Raw genomic sequence first — 25,078 nt, 5'->3', positions numbered from 1 at the left:
TTCAATGGTAAGAAAGGCCATGGCAAAAGCATTCAAATAAAATGCACATAGCACAAATGATATACAATTGACAGCCAGAGGTCAGCATGGAAACAATCTCCTCGTTTAGGAATGATCCGATGATGATATGGTATTTATTCAATAATCTAAAGCCTATAGTTATCGGAAAGGCATGCAGGCTACATACAGAGTCTGTTATTGGGAAGTATAATACAAGTTTTCACAACAATGCCTAAGCAAAAATTTAACACCCCTTTGCATCCCTCCACTGAAGATATATAAGGCCAGCTCTGTAGTGTGTGTAGGCAGCTATAACTACAAGTACATGAAAAAGCTGGTGGCTGTTACCAGCAATATCAAATTTTCCAGGTTTCCATTTTTCAGGAATTCTCAATGCATACACCAATGCTCCAAGGCCATAGAAAACACCCATGGCAACTTCATATGCAGTTGTGTAGAGAGCTGCAGGCTCATCCTTATAAAGTATCAGCTTATGAAGAATAGGTGCAATGCCAGATACTCCCATGCCAAAAAATAATGATGCCCTAAAAGTGCGAAATTCTGGATTCTGAAAAACTGGCAACAAAGACACAAGGGTAGTAGCTATTCCCATCAAAGTAATGACAGATAAATACATATTCCTGAAGAAAGGATTGCACATAAATGAATAATACACTGGAGGATAAAATGAAGTAGTTATCAATACAGCAATTCCAGCATAATCAACTCGTAACATGATATAGGAAAGTATTTCTGAATGGCATGAAAGCAGGTGGCATGTGCTGCTTGCAAGAAGACAAAACATTGCACCTCCAAGGAACACAAAAAAGGGCCATCGAGTTATTGGTTGTTGCAGATATGAAGCAATCATGCTTGCGAAGTCCTGTTTCATCTTTTGCTGTAGAAGAAACAAAAAGAAATAGATACCAATGAATAAAGAAACATTGGAAATTTGTAAATACTTTAAAATAATTTTGTTTGGCATAATCTGTATAATGATGAGCTAAATGTAACAAATAGAGTTTATATAATAGACTCATTTAGTTCTGCTGAAAAATAAATCTAGTATGCATGAAGCACCATTTGCAACCCATTTAATTATTCACAAAAAAATCTAGGACAAAACAAAATTCAGGTGCAGTTATGACATGGGTCCAGTGTTTTAAAGCATTCACCATTTAAATCAAAGGGATACCATAACCCTATCACAAGGACCTCCAGTGTGTGCTTGTAAAAAAAACAAATGTGAGATAAATAAAAAGAAAAGAGAAAAGACTCCTGCCAACCAAACTGCATTTCATTGCTTTCTCCTTCAAGCTGGAAAAGGTAACGGCAGCATATAAATATTGCAATCAAATTTATTAACAATGCACTGTATTTGCACTGAATGGTTAAAATAGAAGCACTAGGGAGCTCCAAATGAATGGTTCATATTTACTTGCTGCAATCAATAGGGATAACAAAGTTAAGCTTGTCTGATTTTGGAGGAAACTCCATGGTTAAGCTCACTTCAGCCACAGACTAATCTAGATGATTCAACCCTAGAGCATCAAAAAATTCAATAAGCCAACTGGATCATTTGCGCTCATTAAAGACATGTAATTAAGATTGACTCAATAATACAATATTAATCACAGCTCGTTTCTGTAAAAACAAATACTTCACGTTGCTGCACTACAGAAACCCCACATTGGTGAAAATGAAAGAGCCAAAGAGCTCCACAATGAGTGGTTTTAAGGCACAGTTCTTATAGAGGCGTTGCAAATGGAGTAGCAAGTGAAGCAGTCCTGATTGTGAGGTAAACCCTGTGGTTAAGTGCACTAGAGCTGTAATACTAAGATTGCTGACCTACAATTAGTGTCAAGTGGACCATTCAAGCCCTTAAGCGATAGATTCTTTTGAATTTGAACCACTACCCATGAAATATGGGTCATAAAGATTGACTCAATAATCAATATCAACAGAGAGATCATTCCCAAATAATGATATTACATGGTAAAATATGCCAGTGGTCATCTGAAAAACAAGATTCAGTGTCCACATGCATCATACATATGGACTATGAAAAGTGCGTTGATAGGTTGGCATTTGCACAAGAATGCATATTGTTCAGTTAACCGTTTGCAAGAATGGACTCCTTGCAAGATCAGGAATTTGTCAAGAAATCACTATTTTTACAGAATCAAAATCACAAGAAGTTTACATTCTACAACATTTAGAAGCTGAGTATTGGTAGGGAATTGGATTTCTCAGGGAAACAAGTTTTCCAAGAAATCATTATCTACCTACCTTGCTGATATGTGAATCATAAGCTCTAACGCTGTTGAGGGAATCTTTAGGCATTATACATCAAACTTATTTATAAATAAAAGTTTTGACGTACATAAATTCTATCCCATTTAAGTTACTGAATCAGAATTGGGGATAGGTATGGGTACATGGGTACAATACGCTGGTATGACAAAATCTATATTTTGGAGCTGGGTCCATTCTGATTATGTTTGTAGAAAGACATGAAAATTACAAATTTAAATTCAAAATACCACATATGCATGATATAGGAGATGAAAAGTTGAAGTTCATAATTAAGACGTGTTAGACTTGTCATTGTTGTCATTGATGTCAAATCTGGTTATCTGGTTTGAATCGGATGGTGTATGGTGTTGGAAATAGTTTTGGTATTGCTGGTCAAGTAGTGGAAGATAGGTATGTATGTGATATGAGGCATAGTTGATCTGCTGGAATTATTTACGGAAGATCCTCATCTCCGGAATCCTGAGTTGTGCTTATTTTGGTTTGTATCCAGTCCCGGTTTCAGCTGTGTGTGTTCCGGTATCAGTGGTATCAGTCATTTGTATCTGTTGTGTTGTTGTATGTTCATGGAAATCTGTGGCATCTATATCTTGGAGTTGGGAGTTGTTGTGCTTATGGGTTTCTATCTATGGGTTCGGTTGACCCCTGTTTTGTCTCGGCAATTAAGGAGTATGCATTGGTAAATGAAATGACTAAAGGAAGCATGTAGAAGATCATGTGGAGGTTGACTTTGTTGTCATGTTTTTGGTTAAAGCTTTATTGGATAACATGTTGATCTGAACAACACATTATTTGTGCTTGGCCAACATATTATCCCGGTGTATAAGTACAGCGATCCCTTACCGGATCGGTTGTGAGTCTTTTGTGAGTAGTTATCTAAACTTATCTTGGAACTGATTTCATGCATTTGGAGATGCTATTTTCCTCAATTCACTTTTTTCTATTGCAGTGAGCATTTCAATGAGCTGCTTTTGCAATCTAGCAATCAGCCATTTGGCAGTGAGCCACTCCTTTTGTAAACACCATATAACTAGTTATATTATCTTAAGAGCTAACACTCTCTATGGTTTTTCCCATTTGGATTTTCCACGTATAAAATCCGGCGTTCCATTTGCGGCTGTGTTTTTTGTTTATTCTGCATTTTGGTATTTCATGTTGATGAGCTTAATTAATGAAATTGGTATATCAGTAAAAGGTTTAAAATTTGTGAGAAATTTTTAAAATATGTGGGAATATTGATTCACCTCCCTCTCAGTATTCTGATCCCTTCAACCAATTCAACAATTGGTATCAGAGCTTTGGTCCCTTGCTTGAAAACTTAACCACTTGAGGGAGATCCTTGTTGGTTGAATCATGGCACTGATGAGTTTAACCGGAGAATATCAATTGGATGAAGAATTGCAGATAGCTCTTGAAGATCTGGAAAGTGTTGAATCTGAAAATGAGGAATTGAAAGAAAATGTGAAGGTAGCGAATGAATGTGTGCAGAAGCTAAGAGAACAGATCTGAAGTTCAAATTGAGACATAAGGAAGTTAACAATCAATTGACGTAGGCTAATGAAACCGTTAAAAATTTGATGCAGAAAATTGAGGAGAAGAACAAGATAGAAGAAACCCTAAAAGAATCAATCAAGCTGAAGACTGAAGAATGTGAGAAGCTAGAACAAGAAGTGAAGAAGTTGAAGGCAGAGAGTGAAGTTCTTGATAGCAGTAAGCTCTTGGAAGATTTGATTAACATGCAGAAAGCTCATTTAGATAAGACTGGACTTGGATTTCAACCTAGTGAATGTTCAAATTAGAATGACAAAGACAAAAGCAAAGAGGTTAAGGCAGAGGCAAAGAAGAAAGTAGAAGATGCAGGCAAGATCCAGGATCAGAGATCTAATGTAAAGAGACCACCGGTTCGTCAACTGAATGCACAAAGGTACCCATCATTTAATGGCTATTGTTTTCAATGCAATAAATTTGGTCATAAGGCTGCAAACTGTAGAAGCATTTAGTGTTACAATTGCAAGAGGTTTGGTCATAAAGCAAATTATTGTCAGAATCATAATCTGGTTGGAACAGGTAAAGTGAATAATAACTTTTATGGATATTGTCATACATGCAATCTAAGTCACTAGGTTTGAATTCGAATTCGAAGTTCGACAACTTTGAAATTCGAATGAAGTTCGATGAGGGAAAAATTCGAAATGTATAAAATTCGAATTAAATTCGCCATATGTAATTTTTAAATTGTTTTAATAAATATATGTAATATATCTATAAAATTGCCTAAACAGTTTAACATTGATAAACAGATTTGAAATCGTTACAAAAAGATGACATATTTATTAAATATAAACCATAGGAAACATATGCTAGGGCACGAACGACAGGCAAAAATTGCAAGCGAACTTCTCTTGCAGGCTGCGACTCACAACAGACTAAAGATGTGTTTAAAAAATATTAACAGAAGAAGGCCAAAACTTATAAAGAAAAAAAAATAAAAAAATTTGAAGTTCGACGAATTTCGAACTTCAAGGATGAAATTCGGCCGAACCTGGTGACTTAGCATGCAATGGTTATGGTCACAAAACTAATCAGTGAAGATCTAGAAACAAATTCAATGCAGAGGAACATCAGTTGTTACAAGTGCAAGCAATCCGGACATTATGCTAATCAGTGCAGAAATGGAAATATGGAGAAATCTACTGAGAAGAGTGTAATGAAGGCTAATGGATCAAAGAAAAAACAAATTTTGGTTTGGAGAAAGGAGGTAAGTAATGGAAGTGAGCCTGGTATACTGGAATCCGGTGCAACACCTCTTCCTCCAGTAACTGAGCATATTGCTTCGGCTCAGGGGGAGTTCTCAAAGAAAATCTTTTGATCCCCCCCCCCTTTTGTGTTGGTTCATGTCGTCGGTCCGGCATGACCGTGTTGGAGAGGATATTCGATAATTCAATGTGTTTTATTGACATCATCAACAAGACATTTTTTGGCTGCAAAACCCTAGAAGAATTTGGTGAGTTAAATTTGGGAATTCGAGATCATTTCCGTCATAATGCGAATAAGAGTTGTTTGAAGAGCAGGAGCAGAAATTAGAAGAGTAGTAGAGCAGAAGAGTAGAGCGAATAATCATGAAAGCCAAGATGATCGTTGAACAATCGAGTAGCAGAGACTTTCAGATTGTGGAGAAGGTATCTCTAGATGAATTTAACCTTGAAAAATTCATAAAAGTGGAAAAGAGCTTGTGTGATTTAGACTTGTAGAAGATTAAGGAATTCGAGCATAAAGGATTGAATCTATCGACTGAGTTTCCCTGGTTTGATGATGAGAAGGTGATCAAAGTAATTCTTAGTCGTATGCAGAATGATTGCATTGTGTTGGATAAACCCTATCCAATCACGAAAGAGGTTATTTCCGTTGTTACTGGTTTGTGCAATAGTGGATCCATACCGGCCAAGAAGTCTATAAAGAATAAAGAAGTTGAAACCCTAACTGGTGTAACGGGTGATCAGAGAGCGTTGATTATCAACAATATTATCAACCACGTTGTGAGGCATGTTGTGTATGGCATTTCATACAAGATTTATTTCAGAAATAGGGAAGGTTCCACTTTGGCTATTGCTGCATACATGGCACATATGTTTGTTATGGAAGATAGAGTGTTTGACTTGTGTGAGTTGCTAAGGGATTTATTGCTAGAAAACATCATGTCAAAAGAGCAAGGTTACCCCTTCCGGTTTGGATCATTACTTGTATGCATAGTTGGCAAACTCGTAGAGTACTCGGCAAGTTTTGAAAACTCGCTGAGTTTTTCTGCTTTGTGAAATTTTTTGACTTTTACTCGCCGAAAAACTTGCCCGAATTTCTATAAAAACTCGGGTACACTAAAAAAAGAGGCCCAAACACATCAAAGAATTATCTTTTTTTTTTTTTTCAGGTCAGTTTCATTCTCTTCATCAGAATATATACCTGTTATACCTGAAATATAACATTTAAGTATAAGTGGCATTTCAATGTCTTTTTTCTTTCTTATACTTTAAGTTATATTTCATGTATATATTGGCAGGATGTTTGAGAGTGGTTTCAGATCTCTAGGAGTTATAATGCAAATTCTAGGTTTTAGAAGATCTTTTAATTTTTCAGACAGTCAAATTTCAGTAATCAGTATGCTTCTATCAACATTCTCTTGCTCTCTCTATCTCACACACTTTATCTGCCCCGAATTTTAGACCTATCTATCTCCCTATCACTCTTCCTCTATCCCCCTCTCTACCACACTCCATCTCACTCTCTCCTCTCTACCCCTCTCTTTCTCATCCTCAGACCCCGACGAGGGGTGCTACTCTCAACCTAATTTTAAATTGCAGATGCTTGGTGCAAAGTTGGGATGGAAATACCCCACATCTCAAAAAAGTTGCCCTCAAAATCTTATGTCATCCTTGTAGTTCATCCAATTGTGAGCACAATTGGAGCTTGTTTGAAGCAATCCACACGAAGAAGAGGAGCAAGTTAGTGTAGAAACACCTCAATGACCTTGTCTTCGTGCAATATAATCTTTGATTGCACGTAAGGAAGGTAGAGGAAGTAGAAGGTGGTCCAATTGACTTGGATGATATAGATCCTTATAGTGACTGGACATCACAAGAGCAGCCTTCATTGTTTTCCGAGGATGACATCACTGATTTGGAGAGGCAAATAATCCTTTACCAATCCATGATGTATTATAACTATTAAATGTTTTAAATACAATATTTAAGCAAATGGATATATAAAAAAGTATAAGAAATAAGGAATTCCTACTCATTTTCTTATATGTTTGATGTGCTCCCAAGGGAAATCATCAAACTCAAGAATTCTTAATCATATTTTTACAGATGATTTTAAAATCACTTTCGATATATTATGAAGACTTGAATAATTAAATTTTACATAGTTTGAAATAGATAAAACAAAATATTGGATTGTTGTATAGCAAATTATTAAATTTTGGGTAGGAGTCCTTGCTTCTCTTACTCTCCACCATGTTATACTACAATGTTAATATTTTATGTGTCACATAATACCTTAAATGTCAAATATATTTTAGTTGTACACTTCACATATATGTAAATAATCTTATCATTAAAAGTTGTCAATGTAAGAAAATCACATTGTCTATGATTAATGTAAGATTATTTTTTGTCATCAAACACATTCTTTGGAATAAATGTTTACAATATTATTCAAAGGGGTGATGTGTAATACATTCCTTAAGAATGTTATAAGAGGTGGTGTAGACTTGTACTTTGCTAGACCATCCATTATAAGTGTTAATATATCACAATTTCCTTATTAAAGACGTCATATAATATTTTTTTATGAAATGTACAAGCTAGTTAATATGCATAAGTAAATTCAAATTGATAAATTTCTCACTAGCATCCTTTTTTGGAGATCAAAGAGATTTGTTATTCTATTTTGTATTTGATTCATTTTTTAATCATACTATAATAAATAAAACACACTATATTGATCGTTATAATGGGTGGCTATCGCCCTTATAAATTGTCTGGGGAGCAAACCTAGAAAGGATAGCTCACTCGTTGCCTAATTTTTTTTGGATCATTACTATATGCAGTAGCATGACTATTTTGTATTTTAAACAAAAAACTAATTATTCATGTTTATTCTCATAAAATTATATTTTGATCTCCTTGCTACAAATTATTGGACTATATTTTACATTTATGAGGAATATTATATGATCTTTGGCAAATGACAAATGCATGATATTATGTTCTTTCTTTGCACCAAAAATCAAGTTTAATTGATTACTATGTTACTAACTATATTGTTTCTTTTATGGCAAGGTTATGCCTTCAAAATATATGGTGCAAGTGTTATTACATGGATGATGCAATACTGTAATAAGAAGTCGGTCTTCTATCCGTCTTTGAATCAAATGGGCAAAATATGAGTGTAGCTCCTGAAGAATCAATATGACCTTGAAGATTTATGGAAGAGTTCCATTTGGATACATTTAAAGTACCATATTACTTGAAGTTATTTTACTCTTTCCAAATAATATCATTTCTAAAGTTCAAATTGAACTTTGAAGATTATGGGCACATCACTAAAGTGAAATTATTTCGAAATAAAGACACTTTGAAGATCATGGGCACCTCACTCAAGTGAAATCATTCCATAATAAGACACCTTGAAGATCATGGGCACATGCTATATATTGTAATTTTGGCCATCACTTTGAAATCCTCTATGCAGTGATTGGCTTTTAGGTGATGCCATTAAGGGGGAGTGTACATGACACCACCTAGTGGCTAAATCCTAGATGTGAGACCTAATAGGCATAAGACCTTTAGGCATTGTATGCTCCAAACTCAAATAATGCTTGGCCTTAGGTGATGCCATTGAGGGGGAGTGTGCATGCAATGACACCACCTAGTGGCTAAATCCTAGTTTTGAATCCTACGGGTAGGCATATGTCCTAATAGGTATGAAACAAGACCTAAATAGGCATTAGTAGGTCCTTTAAGCCTGCAGATAGGCATATGTAAGTCCTTTTTTGTTTTAATTACTGCAGGTAGGCATTAGTAAGTCCTATAGGCACATTTGTGCTTAAGTCCTATGGGCATTTGTAAATTCTTCTCCTTGATCTTCCACTTGTAAAAGAATTGTATTAAGTCCTACGAGCACTATGTAATGAACCTGGGGAGAGGCTAATTTGAGGAGACCGCGGCTCCAATATAATTTTTTAAGACCTCATAGCATCATTTTTAAAACACTGGGATAATAAATTATGACAAGATGACCTTCATGTAGTTCGGAATGCATGATCTTCATGTTGGAATATATTTGTGTCCCTGTTTATCATTGTCAAAGAAGACCTACGTAATTGGGCTACTTCATTTTTTCTTTTATGGAAATTGAAATGTGATCCCCTATTAACATTAAGGGGGAGTGTTAGAACATAATGTTATTAGGGATCACATCCTTATAACATTTATATATAATGTTGTAATATAAGGTTATAAAACCTTATATATTATATGCTTTATAAGCATATCCCATTTGAAATAATTATAATCTAATAATTATTAGATTATTGATTATTTATGAGTGGGGGTTATTGAAAAGGTGTGACTAGTGAAGCCACCCTTTCTCCTATATTTAAGGAGGTTCTCTCTCATTTGAGAGTTGTGTGAATTTGCAGCTTTATGGTGAGTTATATCACTATGCAAAAGAGGTATTATTGGCCATGTAGAAGTATTGGAGGAGTATCCCCAGGTTCAAGTCTATTTTATGATAGACTATATTTGTAAGTGTTTAATAAAATGATGCTTTATGGGGTTTTTTACCCGAAAGGGTTTTCCCCATGTATATCTTGTGTAATGTGTATATTTATGCATGTATGTTTCTCATTTCATTTACTTTATGATCTTGTTTATAATGATTAGTATCCTAAGATCCTAATTTCTAACAATTTCATTCTCTTCATCAGAATATATACATGAAATATAACATTTAAGTATAAGTGGCATTTCAATATGTCTTTTTTCTTTCTTATACTTTAAGTTATATTTCATGTATATATTGGTAGGATATTTGAGAGTGGTTTAAGATCTCTAGGAGTTATAATGCAAATTCTAGGTTTTAGAAGATCTTTTAATTTTTCAGACTAAGTCAAATTTCAGTAATCAGTATGCTCCTATCAACATTCTCTTGCCCTCTCTATCTCACTCACTTTATCTGCCCCAAATTTTAGACCTATCTATCTCCCTATCACTCTTCCTCTATCCCACTCTCTACCACACTCCATCTCACTCTCTCCTCTCTCCCCCAAGATCTAGACCCCTATCTCTCTACTCCTCTCTTTCTCACCCTCAGACCCCGGCAAGGGGTGCTACTCTCAACCTAATTTTAAATTGCAGATGCTTGGTGCAAAGTTGGGGTGGAAATACCCCACATCTCAAAAACTTTGCCCTCAAAATCTTATGTCAGCCTTGTAGTTCATCCAATTGTGAGCACAATTGGAGCTTGTTTGAAGCAATCCACACGAAGAAGAGGAGCAAGTTAGCGCAGAAACACCTCAATGACCTTGTCTTCGTGTAATATAATCTTCGATTGCGTGTAAGGAAGGTAGAGGAAGTAGAAGGTGGTCTAATTGACTTGGATGATATAGATCCTTACAGTGATTGGACATCACAGGAGCAACCTTCATTGTTTTCCAAGGATGACATCACTGATTTGGAGAGGCAAACTATGGAGGAGGAGGGGGGTGGATTTGGTTTCACGCTGGATGACATTGAGGATGAAGAGGATGAGGATGAGGAGTCATTGTCAATGCTAGAAGTAGGTGGAGACATAGCTTCATCCAAGATGGAGGACGAGCCAACCATACCAAGCAAGGAGGCACAGTCACGCCCACTGCAGACTTCTAGGACTAGACCCTCTAGTTCTACCTCTCCCCTAGTTTTTCCTAGAGTTGGGAAGAGGAAGTTGCAATTGTAATGATGTATTTACTTTTGGTTTTACAAAAATTATTTACTATTTTGCTTCCAGTCTTCCAACCATCAGCATTCCTCATGAAGATGCGATTTTGTAGACACTGTGCATTTAAATATATCTAGAATCAACTCGTTTCTTGTGTTCTCATTTATTGACTCGTTCGATGCATCTTCTCATTAAATTTTGCAAAAAAAATGCATTTTTAATTAAATTTAAGCGTGTTTTTAAGTTGCCGAGTTTTGGCCGAGTGGTGAGTAGTTCATCTATGCTTGTATGTTTAGCTATATATTGTTTGGGATCCCTTTCGGCTAAAGAAAATGTGATATGGGAATCTAGAGTCTCAGTTGCGAGGCAAAACTTTTGATATTTGAATAGATTGGATAAGAGAGAGGATGAATGCAATGTTTATTTCAAATCTTTTCTGGATATGTGGAGTTTTGGTCCACTATCGCCTGCTACTAGTTTTGCTAGAGAAGGTTCTTCCTCCGGAAAGAGGAAAAGGAGAGAATCTGTGTCTACCAGTGCCCCGAAATCTAAGAAGCAAAAGAAGGATCAGAAGGAGAAAGACATTGTTATAATTGAGGATCCAGAATCTCCTGTGGCCAAGGGAGAATTGGTTATTGCAGAGCTAAGAGAAAAAGCATCTGAATTTGATGATGAATCTAACTTGCTGGAGATCATTGGCAATGCAAATGGAATAAGGAAAATTGGAAAGATGTGGTTGACTTCTGTTGAGGCAGATAGGATTGAAAGCGTCCCGATGGATCATTTGGTCCAGAACAATATCAAGCTTGAAGATGTTTGTGATATGCTTCCAGAATCCCTGTCTGAGATTGTTAAAGAGAAATTAATTGTACAACTTGTTAATGTAGAGGATTCAAAAGAAGGATATGATGATAGGAAGAGTATGCTGGAGAAGTGCAATGATGAACAAAGAGCTCTATCCGTATGCATAAATGAAATGAGAGATTGCACCAGCAGTGCTAGTAGAGTTTACAGGTATTGTCTTTCATGGCCAGCTGCTGTAGTGAAGCATAAAGCTAAAATTGATGTTGTTGAAGAAGAATTGTGTTCCTTGGGCAAATCATTTGATTTTCTGAGTGAAAAGGATGGAGAGCAGAGGAAAAAGGTGAATTCTCTTCAAGCAGAATTGTTATTGTTGCAAAGACAGAGAGAAGATTATGTGAGTGTTTTTTGGAAGGTTAAGGACATTGAAGCGAAATTGGAACATTTCTCAGTATTGCTTAGTAGTGCAGTTGAATATGAGCAGAATCTGTTTGCTCCAGACAACTTTCCTCATGTTGTTGATTTGTTGGTGGAATGTAGAAGTTTATCAGTTAGAATCAAACTAGTTGTTCATTCTTGGGAGGTTCTTCTTCCAGAACTAAAGGAAAAGTACAAGCAAATATTTCAGAAGAAGAGCAACTGAGAATTGTTTTTAGTTGGTATACAACTTTGACATTTTCCTTTTTTATCGTCTAGAATTGAAGGCACCCTTTGTCATTGTTGTCAAAGGGGGAAAGAAACAAGAATGGAAAGAAATGAAAATGTAGAGATAGGTAGAGTGTCGGAGATATCAGTCATATGAGTAAGGAGGAGTTTTGAGTTTAATGCATTTTTTTTTTTGAGATGTTTTGCCATCAATGACAAAGGGGTAGATTGTTAGACTTGTCATTGTTGTCATTGATGTCAAATCTGGTTATCCGGTTTGGACCGGATCGTGTATGCTGTTGGAAGATAGTTTTGGTATTGTTGGTTGAGTATTAGTGGAAGATAAGTATGTATGTGATATGAGGCATAATTGATCTACTGGAGTTATTTTCAGAAGATCCTCATCTTAGGAATCTTGAGTTGTTCTTATTTTGGTTTGTATCCAGTCTCGATTTCAGTTGTGTGTGTTCCGGTATTCGTGGTATCGGTTAGTTTTATCTGTTGTGTTGTTGTACATTCATGGAAATTTGTGGCATTTGTATCTTGGAGTTAGGAGTTGCTGTGCTTGGAGTTTTGTGCTTATGGGTTTGTATCTATGGGTATGATTGACCCCTGTTTTGTCTCGGTAAATAAGGAGTATGCATTGGTAAATGAAATGAGTAAAAGAAGTGTGTCGAAGATCATGTGGAGGTCGACTTTGTACTCATGTTTTTGGTTAAGGCTTTATTGAATAACATGTTGATCCGAACAACACATTATTTGTGCTTAGTCAACATATTATCTTGGTGTATAAGCTTTTGGGTATATATATATATATATATAGAAGATGTATGTAAGCAGAGTGAGAGTGTGGAAGCGAGATAAAAGAAGTGCAGAGTGTGAATCAGCGGAGTATGTGTTGTGTGACAGAGTAAGGAGTGTGGAAAGTTGTGGTCAATGGTGCAGTAATCCTTTACCAGATTCGCTGCAAGCAGTGGTACAGTGATCCCTTACCGGATTGGCTGTGAGTCTTTTGTGAGTAGTGAACTGAACTTATCTTGGAACTGATTCCATGCATTTGGAGATGCTATTTTCCTCAGTTCACTATTTTCTATTGCAGTGAGCATTTCGGAAGTGAGTCGCTTTTGTAATCTGGCAATGAGCCATCCGGTAGTGAGCCACCCCTTTTGTAACACCGTATACTTAGTTATATCATCTTGAGAGCTAACACTATCTGTGGTTTTTCCCATTTGGGTTTTCCATGTATAAAATCTGGTGTTCCGTTTGTGGTTGTGTTTTTTGATTATTCTGCATTTTGGTATTTCATGTTGATGAGCTTAATTAATGAAATTGGTATATCAGTAAAAGGTTTAAAATTTGTGAGAAAATTTTAGAATCTATTGGAATATTGATTCACACCCCCTCTCAGTATTCCGGTCCCTTCAACCAATTCAACAAGATGAATATCATTGGTCGTAATCTGCATTAGTATAAAGTTAAGTTCAAAATTAATATGCCGACTAAAACTAATGAAGACCGAATACTATACTGCAGAAGTGTTCTAAAAGAATTAGACTTGCATTTATATTGTTCGTGTATGATGTAAAAATGGAAATTTCACGAAGCTTGGCCTTTCTTGGATATATGATTCTAAATAAACTTTTTATATTTCCCATACTCCATTGTGCTTGTTAAACACATTATTTCATCCAAGTGCCTATAAAATGTTAATAATGATGAGATTTCAGCTTATATATTATGTAGACTTCCCACTTAGACTCTTGTGCACCATCATGACTGAAACAAAGCTGCAACTCCCAATAGAGCACAAAATGTGCAAATGGCATGAAGTTATCAACCTCAAAATGTTATGATATATCTTGAAAATAAATGTAAAAATTAGAAATATAGCGGACCACTTCGAGGGGGTAGCCTCCAATAATCAGCTAATAATATATGAATTCAATAATAGATGATATGATGATATGAAAGAGAGTTGCCTTCCTTATTCATAGGCTTAACTATGTAGACATACCCCTTCATCCTAATCATGAGGGATTAGTGTATTAGATTATTAGGATCATAACATTCCCTCCCCCTTCAAAAAAGCATTGCCTTCAATGCTTAGCAACTCTAAAATCTTTCGTATGAATCATTTGTCATTCCCTGTTGCATATTCAATTAGAAAATTCTTCCACTTGATTAGGAATTTTAAGGTGGCTCTATTTTGTAATCTAATTTTGGAAATTCCATGAAGATTTTGTATTTTTAGTATGAATACTTTTTTCCATAGTATTAGTAGGAAATAGATGAGAGAGTCCACAAAAATATGCATTCTTAATGAGTCTATCCACAACAAGCAAGATTAGATGAAGATTATTTGACTTTGGCAACCCCATAATGAAGTCCATTAATATTTCTACTCAATTGTTGTATTGAAATGCGTAATATTTTTAAGAGGCCTGGAGCCTTTATTATTTCACTTTTATTTTGTTTGCATGTCAAACATTCCACCATTAATTTTGGACATTTCCCAAAAGAAATGTTTCATTATAAGATGATAGGTACGAACCGATGTAACTAGGGGACGTATCCCCAACCAAATTGTGGCCATCCTTGCTTGGAAATTTCTCACCACCATCCCCAAAAATTTGCAAAAAATTGAAACATCTTGGAGATGTCTGAGGAAACACAGGAAACGCCAAGGGACAAGTAGCCGTCCCCTATGGCCTACCAACAATATGTTTCATTTTTGAAAAAAAAACACAAAAGTTTGAAAATTATGTATTTAGGATTTATATAATGTTCACAAGCATCCAAATTTAAGGGTGTCAACATGTTTGTTCCATATGCTAACATTGCTAAATTAGGTAAAGTGTGTTCATAACTTCATATATTTTTGTTGGTGAAACAAAAGTTGTCAGCAGTACCTCCATCCCTGAATTATAAACCATTTGGAATCGGTAAGAAATCTGCCAATTAACATTCAAAGAAATGTCAAGGAACCATTTCCATTTGATTGCTAGCTCAATTCAAAAAGCTACAAAAATCTGGAAAAATCTTTCTAATATTGAAAATCTCAACAATCTTCTTGACCTTTCCATCAAATAGGAGGTAAAGATCTGTAAGTGATTCCTCAAACATGACAGGCCTTATATAAAATTTAGTGAGATCAAAATCAAGGTTAGGTAGTAGTAGCAGCAAATTAACTCACAAAGGTCTTATCTTTCCTAGGAATATCTTTGTGGTCCTCTGCTTCTTCCTCCATGGTTGCCACCTCTTACATCAATTGGCATTTTGAGTGGAATCTTCTTAAAAATAGGGTGGGCACTAGGTCCAATAGAGTAAGGTTTCCCTCTGTAATGTCCCCTTTTCTAGGTGACAAGAGATGAGTAGGGGTTGACCTACCATTCGAGTTCCCGTAGGTCAATGACATGGTTAGGGGACTCATTCCAAGGGTCATGGAGCTTTGTAGGGGCTCTGTGAGCCGTTTTGGACTTTCAGACGACAATTCCTACATTTTAGGGAGGTCTCCTATTTTTTAGGGAGAACTGACAGTTGACTGAATGACCACTTGGGGGGCCAAGGAGTAGAGCAAGATCCTTTTGAGCAGTTACAGGTATTTGGAGAGAGGTTCCTACTTTTTAGGGTGATTCCCCACTTTTTAGGAGGTTGTGGTAGTTTCCATATTGGAAGTTCCACGGGACCATACCATGGTTTCAGTTTCAGGAAGATTGGGTGTGTTTACTAGTTTCTAGGAGCATCCCTAGATTTTAGGGATGGGATTGCCAGTTGGCCAATCTTGTCCGGCATCAGTCACAGACAGGTGGCAAAGTCAGATTCATGTTTGGTTGGTTATTTTGGGCTATTATTGGATCTATGGAAATATTTTAATATATTTAAATATTTCCTAAGTTAGCGATTAAATAAATTAAAATAAGGCTATGTATATAGACATTTCGGAGTAATAAGGGGTTTTTGGCTTCATCTAGTTTGATATGCCTATGTGTTATAGCTCGTTGGAAAGGTCTTGAACTTTGCTACATGATTCTCACCTCCCGGAGTCTTTTTGGATGCTTGAAGCTATTTATTTGCAATAAAGTGATATTTTTCTATAGTTTGACGCCATAATTGGGAAAGTGTCACTTTAATTATAAAGCGCAAGCTTTATTATTCTTTAGGGTTCGACTTGCAAAGGGAAAGGAGTTATAAGGAAATGAAAACCTAATTGATAGCATCTTTGATCATTTTGAAACTTGAAAATTTGGGAATTGCTCTGGAAGAGTGATTTTGGTCTGGGATGCAAACCCCAGGTCTGAGCTTGCTGGGACGTAGCCCTCAGCAGGAGTTGACAGTGGATTTATCCAGGATTGCACAAAGATTGTCAGAGGTAGAAGATACATCTTCTTGTCCTGAAGATTCAGCGTGCATATTGGGGGTTTCAACTGGGCGGCTGGTCTATTTCAGCTGGCATGTGATTTGCAGCAGCTTCCACGCCTCCTTTGCAACCACGCCTTGTTTGTATGTTGGCTTGAAGGGTTGTATTTAGCTTATTTGGTCTTCCTTGTTCGTTGCCAGTAATATTCCTCCATCTGGCATCAATCTAGATTGAGAACAACTCCAAATAAATGTATGGATTCTTGCTGAATACAAAACTAGGTTATTTGCCTGGTATGATTTGCAGTATTTTCAGATTGCTTAAGAGTTCTTACATATGAACATTGTTTACTGTTTTATTTCACAGTTGTTGCTATTTATCAATTACTTTACTTATAACATCAAAACCCAAAAAGAAACAATACCTTTCTGCAACTTCTTTCTATTCTATAAGATCACCGAAAAATTATCAAAATATAGTATGTTTAATTAAGAATTTACAGCAGCAACAGCAAAAGGATCCATTTGGGATCTTTCACCCTCCTCTATAATCACTTCTCAGTGTCTGATAAAAAAATTTCCTCAATAAAATTTCAAATTTACTTTGACTTAATTTCAAGCATGACCATGGCTGGGTCAGCTGAAGGCAACTGCATTACTCCATTGCCTAAATCCATCACAACAATTTTGGTCTTCCAGTAACGAAATGAAAATCTCAATTGAACTCTAGTATTATGTTTTAAGAACTCTATAATGTATACGGAGATTGCCTTATCAATGCTGTCATACGAATTTTTGAAATTTTCCTCATTTCTAATAGCTGACCCCTTTCCATCCCTAAAAAATGGCTCCGTCCCATCTCATCTACAAAATGTGTCCCCCCATCCTCCATCTACAAAATGTGTCCCCCCATCCTCTATCGTCCTTGTTCCAAAAACTTGGGGTAACATAAAAGTATACACAAAACTTCCATAGTGTCTTGTTAGAACCAAAAATCCTCTCTATTTAGGATCCATCTTAACACCTTTAAGTGACACTAGATGTCTTGAGTATTCTACTTCTTTCACCCTAAAGACACGTGGATTGTTTTGCATAGATTTTATTATCTTCCAATGCATTAACAATAAGAATATGAAACTTGTGTTTATGAGTGAACTTGTTTAGCTTCTTTGAGCACATTCTTCATGGAACATCCCTTTTGTAAAGCATAAGCATAGGGGATAAATAGGAACTTTTGTTCGGATTAACAATGCTTTTTGGTATTAATTCAATGTCATGACTATGGTCTCCAATTATAGGCACAACTTTGGATTCTTGAAATACTTGTTGCTAGTGTTGAATAATCTCTTGAACTTTTGGTTCATCTTGTGTTATCATATCTTGTGCTTCTATTAAATGTGATTATGCCCCTATATTATAAGAGCCTTTCTTGAGTAATTTTTCCTTTCTATGGAAGCTAATGATTTCACCTGGTGATGATTTTTTCCCTCAAAGTTAATACTTTTTCCCATGTGTCCTAGAAGCCATGGATAAGTCTTGAAAGTTAAAAGATATCATTCCTAATTGTTTAAGCCTTTGCATACCCAAAACTACATCCACTCCCCTAATAGGGATAGCAAACAAATCTCAATCAAGTTGATAATTTCCCATTGAGAGTTTTATATGATGGCATTTACTACCACAAGGTAGTTGTTTCCCATCAGCTATCATGACTTGAAAATTGGAGATTGGATAACAAAACAATTGAGCTCTTAGCTATCAATAAAGTTATGTGTGCTACCAGTATCAACTATCACTCACACATTTTTTATTTTTTATATTACCAATTACTTTGACTGTTTGTGGTGCATTTGTTCCATTCAATGTATGTAGGGAGATGGTAATGCTTTCTTTTTCCTTGGAATCCTCATTCTTAAGTTTTATATTTGGTTCTTTCAAAAGTAGTTCTCCCTCTTCTTCAACTTCATTTGTTTTCTCACTAATAGAACACTTATGACTCCTTGATCCTTCACTCTCACAATTCCAACATAGGCCTTTTTCTCCTTTCTCTCTCTTCTTGAGGAGAAAGCTTACTAATTTCTCTTAGGTTGAAGAATTTGTCCATGTTTTAGCTAGTAGATTAGTCACATTTTCGCTAGTTACTCTCATGGTTTCACTTTTGGTGGTGTTTCGTTTTTCAATATGCAATGCTTGTTGCATGGTTTTCCTAACTATGTGAGGTTCCAACAAAAAAACATCATGTTGAATTTGGTCCTTAAGTCCATTGATGCACAATTGTACCCTTTGGTAAGGTGTCATATCACGAGCTTGAACTGCCAATATCAAATGCTCAGCATTATATTTAGTTACAAACCTTAATTGCTTTAAATTTTTTAGTTGGGAAAAATAGCTTCCAATGCATGGTTGCTAATTATTTACTAAACTCTTGCCAACTGAACAATTGTCCTTGTGTGTCACTCATATTCCATCGCTACCTTTGGTAAGGTCCTAATTCTATATATGGTAAGACTATCTCAACCATGGAATTATTTAGTATATTGTGAAGTTTAAATTGTTGTTCTATGAGGCTTACAAATCACATTTCTACCATCAAATTTATGCATGCTCATTCTTGGTAGGTATAATCATTGACCTTGAAAAGGTTCTTCTATCCCTTGATTTGGTTTATTAGGGTTGTACCCACCTTGGTTGTTTTGTTGGGAATTTACCATGTGAAGTGTTTTTCCTAAGGTACCAGATTTTGAGTATACATGTGAGTGTGAAGTTTGTGTAGATCTTTGCATGAGATAGGCATGATTTGAACCTTGTGGGTGTGTTTAGTGCGACATTCTATGGTTATGAAATTTTGGATATGCATGTATTTTAGATCTATCATGGCTTAAAATCTGTATTGCGGCAAGTTTTTAAATTTATGTTTCTTGTATCTGAGGTTAATCCAATCACTTGGTTTGGCTTGAGTTTACTGGGTTTCTGCATGCTTAGCTGTTAACCTTTTTTCGGTGTTTTGATGCTTGCTTGGCAGTTTTGTTTGGATTCATAGTGATATTTTTGGTCAATTAGATGTTCTTTCATTGTCCAGATATCTATATTATGTTACTTTTATTGATGATTTCTCTAGGGAAGACTTGGGTCCACTTTCGTACGCACAGATGTGTGGTCTTTAATTGGTTTTGTGGAGAACCAAGCAAGCAGAAAGATCAAGATGTTGAGAATGATAAAGGTGGAGCATTTTGTTCATAAAAGTTTGAAAGATTCTATAGAGAGAACGATATTGCATGACATAACACAACTCCATACACCCCTTAGCAAAACAAAGTTTTAAAAAGGATAAACAGGACCTTGATGGATAGGGCTAGGAGTTTGCTTATTGGGGACAAACTGGAAGAAAAAATCTCGATAGAGATAGTTAGCAATGTGCGCTACCTAAGTAATAGGTCTCCTACATTAATGCTTATTGATAAAACCCTTGTGGAGACTTGGATGGGCAAGAAGTCCTCACTTCAACATCTTTGAGTTTGTGGGTGTGAGGCCCTATGTTCACATGCCGAAGAAAAAGTTATCAAAATTGGATTATAAGGCTATGAAATGTATCTTAATCAGCTATGATGATGTTGTGAAAAGGTACAAGGTTTGGGATCTTACGACCATGAAAGTCTCGTATAGTCAAAATATGATTTTCAATGTGATCAAGGTTGATCCTATAGTTGAGCAATCAAATGGAAGTGCAAAGTTTACTATGTAGTTACAACCAAAGATACTCACCGTCTGAATAACAAATTACACAGTAGCGTAGCTTTTGGAGTGATCATGATAAAGCTAACCTCTTTATCACTAAACAGTGATCTATGAAAGGATAAATCCACATCCTAAATATAGGCATTAAACCACTATTAAATTATTGGTTAACCTATAGGCCTTAAGCACTATAAAGCATAAATACAATCCAACATAAATTATACATATAACATACATTTATATATGTGTGTAAAGGTATATATATTTTAAAGTGATTTACATTAGACGAATTCACTTTAGAAGAGGCTTGTAATAATTGAATGAAGGAAAATTTATTCCATAAAACTGCCAGACCACCACTTGTACCTATGGCATCAATTATAGTGTCCCCTACTAAGTTTAGGTCTGTTATAACAGTAATTAATTTATTTCAATAATACTTATGACTTAAACTAAATTGATTAGGAGACAACCCTATTTTTAGCTCTTTCCTTGACATAAACCAAATCTGTGATATTCCATAGCTTTAGATTAATTTATCAATTATTCATGAATAAATTGTCAATCCACCATACTAGGCAATTAATTCTATTATTAGATAATTAATTGTATCATCCATAATTCTTAATGCAAAGTTCAATCCTTGTTACAACTCCAGTTTTAAGGAAGGAGGAGATGACTATGTTGCCAAGCACTTAGATACCAAACTCAATAGGCTCCCTCAAAGTTTACAGATCCAAACCCTTACCCTATCCTGGGACTATGCCCTCAAGGTTTACGGGACGCTGATCCCTACCCTATTGTGGGAGTCATCTTATTGGCTGGATTTAGACTGCCCCTCTTGGAAACAACTCAATCCCATCTTCTTAAATACTAACAGTAATAACATGATTAAGACTATAAGTATACTAACTTCTCATGTATTATGAATATATATGAAATTAAGTATGACTGTCATATATATTGCAGTCTATATTAATATTACTACTAAATTCTGTATAACAACATTATCAGGCTTCATATATTAAGCATACATATTCAACACATCCCCATACATACCACCAAGAACAAAGATGCTACTGCCTGTAACTTAATAACAGTTCTGATCTGATCCAATCCATGGTGATGTTGCTGGATGCTTTGATTCCTTTCCTTTATATCTCTCAAAGTGAGGGAGAGGTCACACCTCTTCATCATGCATGCCCTTTGGAAGAGACACACACTTTCACCATTAGCACCTTTTGAAAGAGTGCAACTCTTCATTATTTCTGCCCTTTGAAAGGGACATAACCTTTCATAATCAGATCTGCACTTCTTATTTAAATCAGATGTGCACTTCTGATTTCCAAATTATCCCCCTCTCAAATGAGGTTCTCTTCTCCCTTTTATATCTCATTGTTGAGGGAGTCACAACTTTTCCTTCCATTTATTAACTTAATTAAATTTTAATTAATTATATTTAATTATATTCTTTTATATTTTAATTTAAATTTTATTATTACTATTTATTATTAAATTCTATTGCAAAGTGGGGACATTACATCAACAGCAAAACCATCACTTCTTTTCCGTGTGTGTATGTCTGTGTCTGTGCCTGTGCGTGCATATGCATGTGTGCGTGTGTTTGTGTTTTGAATAGCCCTTTTGAAAGTTTGAATTGATTTTCTGGTTTTTTAGGAAGACTTGGAGAATTTGACATTCATGACTCACTGCAAGTCTTGGCAGTCAAACTCAATCAACTCTGAAATCTTGGCAACAAAGTCGCCAAGGCTAACTCATCTTTGGGTCCTTGCCAAGCCCAAAAAGCCTCAATCAATCCACCCAATGAGATTAAGGTAAGAAACGCCTCTAGAATACTTATAATATTATTACATGCATTCTAAAGACAAATAATGTTTCCCCAATATACACAGAGAATAACCCAGCCTAAAATTTTGAACTTAAGAAATCAAATAGGCAAAAAGTAAAAACTGCAGTGCAGTCGCATTTGGAAGGTATGGTTCAATTATTGAGCTATAGCCTTGCGTAACCAAAAAGAAATCAGGAAAAGAAATAGAACATAACTACTGTTATACAAGGAAAATGAAGTTGCTAGTGATGATTCACATACCAGAACACATTGCTCAGTGCGATTAGCATGCGATAAGCTCTCTGGTAAGCAATTTGCAAGCACCTCTGGCAGGTGCCAATGAGATATGGATGAAAGTGATGTTATGGAAGGCAAAGCTGACTTTACTTCTTCCTGTAGTCTTTGGAAGTCTGCCTTATTGGGCAATGATGGAAAGCATGACATAAGCTCCAACTGGAATTTGTGGAAATTATCTCTATTAGGTATATGAGGCAAGGTATGCAGAGATGAAAGATCAACAACTTCAGGAATCTTTACTGCAGTGTACACTGTCAAGCAGAGAAAAATAAAGAAACCCACCAAGTGCCTAAAACACAAATTTATTCCAGTCAAGCATGGATTAATGAACATTTTAAGCTTAGCAAAGGAACTTTAATATCTGTAACAAGAAGAAAAAAAATATACTTCTAACCAACTTGAACTAATATACTATTGTAATGTGTAGCATATGCATGCACTACATAGAAACTTGTAAATATGATATCTATAGAACTCTAATTCTTGATCCTAGCCAGCAATGCCATAAAATTTGGAATACACAAGCTAAAACAACAGGAATCGGGTAATGTGGAGAAAAAACATTGGAAACAGCTGAAATTTTGGAGTTGTCTTCTGAAGGAAATGACAGGAAAAGCCAAATCGGCAGAACAATAAAAACGAATTGCAGTGTACAGTTCTTCTGAAACAGGGGAACAATTTTAAAATGGCACTAACTTTGGAGTAGGCTTCTTAAACAAAAGGCAGAAAACAAGGAATTGACTAGAAACTTATAGAAAGGACAAGATTTTTGGAAAGGAGAAAACGCTTTAGAGACCTAGAAAAAGATTTCCGATCTGACAGAAAACTATATCCAAGTGTCCAGATTTATTGACTGACTTTCGTGCTCAAATCAACATTCTACGATACTTTTTTTATATAGTTATACAAAATCATATTTTATGATACCAAATTACTGCAAAATTAGAGAACTAATGGCCATTTACTTACGTCCAGACATTGAGCGTCTCGTTGTGGATAGAAAAGATGCTCAAGAGAATCTGCTTGAGAGGCCACTCTGACCTGTAATATCGTAGAATGTATTCATTATCACGCAAATATTCAGGCAAGGCATGATAATCTACAAGCTGGTACTTGACCTTCTTCCACAGCCTCTTGGTCCGCCCTGGTGAAACAACATCTTCACCATCATATCCCACATCCGGAATTGTCGTTAAATCATCCGAACTTGTGACATCCGGAATTGTCGTTAAATCATCCGAACTTGTGAAATCCATTCTATCTTTGCCTTGCCGATTATTCATATTGCCAGAATTGGATTGAGCCTGTGTACCCATCTATAAAATTGCTCAAAATTTTTAAAAGAACCAATTTCAAAACAATGAAGATTTCTGCTCTGGTTAAGACATTCCCAAAATCTGCTCAGACAATAAGAAAAGAAACCAATATGAAATTGTGTCAGCCTTTGTAAACAAATAAACAGAAAGAAAGAACGATTTCTGCACTTCATTAATTTTCAGAATCTATGATTAGGTTCTTGAAACAAAGGACACTGTATTAATTTCACAGTCCCTGCACTTTCATTACAAACCACCAGCATAAAAACGAAAAGTAATGATTAGTGACCAATTCACATAAACTCCATACCCAAACATGAAACGTGTAAGCGGAATCACACATAAACACACAGAGAACACATAATTTGTAAGGAATATAATTTAAATTAAATAGAAGGTGAATCTGCCTTTTCTTTTGAATAATCCAGTGGGTATAATTACACATGCGTTCGCAGACGAGAATCGAAACAAACTAAAAAAAATTATTTCAGGCTTACAAGAATTCATTTAAATTTGAATGCCCCTCATAAGAAGTAAGTTCACAATTGTTACCAATAAAAAGAATTAACTTCAAAATTGAATACCTGTAAACAAGTCGTTTAAAATTGAATATCTAAACAAACAACTTTCTGACGGGTACTTAAGGCCACTATTGCCTAATTTACTGCCCACTTATTCATCCAGATATGGAAAATTACATGCAAATTGCTGAGAAATAAGGAAAATTCCCTCCGATTTGCTGGAAAAAGGGAAACATTGTTTTGCTGGCTAAGAGCACAACTACTTATAGAACTCCCAATACCTCAAGACAAATTGCTCCATTGGGATAACCAATTGCTAGATATTCTTAAAAAGCAAAAAACAAACCAAAAAACAAGCTATTGTAAAAATTATCAGCCAATAACTGAGTGAATTTAAAATATGATCAAAACCTTCTGAATGCCATACAATACAAACCAGACAGTGGTCCGTAGGACAAGGCATCGGGACCCATGGACATATATATTAATATCATTGTATGTACCTAAATTTGCGATTCCCGAAAACCCAATTGACAGAAACAGACAACCCAAATCGCCAAATTCTTGTTCTTGGTCAAAAAATTTATCGCGTGCAGGCTCCGGCCGATTATACTTATGAAATATAAATCAGGAATATCCCAGGTAGTGTAAATTATGTCTAGAGTACATTTCACGGGGCTTCGGTTTCTTAAACGTCCTGTCAAGAAATAGATATCTTGTCTATAAGTTTTAAAATCCTCTCAAAATATCAAATTTCTTGTATAATT

General features: G+C 35.6%; 1 protein-coding gene across 4 annotated transcripts; it reads right to left on the bottom strand.

The window, feature by feature from the left end:
- LOC131066254 (heptahelical transmembrane protein ADIPOR3) lies at positions 1 to 25,078 on the bottom strand. Of its 4 annotated transcripts, none has more exons than XM_058000976.2 (4): positions 24,815 to 25,078; positions 23,444 to 23,871; positions 22,439 to 22,763; positions 1 to 898 (listed from the first exon to the last, which is right to left on the bottom strand). In XM_058000976.2, the coding sequence occupies exons 2-4, from the start codon at positions 23,788 to 23,790 to the stop codon at positions 245 to 247; spliced, it is 1,326 nt and encodes a 441-aa protein (XP_057856959.2). In that variant the 5' UTR covers positions 23,791 to 23,871; positions 24,815 to 25,078; the 3' UTR covers positions 1 to 244. The 4 variants fall into 4 exon arrangements, with proteins under 4 accessions (XP_057856959.2, XP_057856960.2, XP_057856961.2 ...); XM_058000977.2 differs by lacking the exon at positions 24,815 to 25,078 and adding an exon at positions 24,375 to 24,702; XM_058000978.2 differs by lacking the exon at positions 24,815 to 25,078 and adding an exon at positions 24,489 to 24,702.

The sequence above is a fragment of the Cryptomeria japonica genome, chromosome 5 (genome assembly GCF_030272615.1).
Source record: "Cryptomeria japonica chromosome 5, Sugi_1.0, whole genome shotgun sequence".
NCBI lineage: Eukaryota > Viridiplantae > Streptophyta > Pinopsida > Cupressales > Cupressaceae > Cryptomeria > Cryptomeria japonica.
The sequence above is the reverse complement of the archived record's forward strand: the minus strand, read 5'-3'. Positions and strand labels throughout refer to the sequence as shown.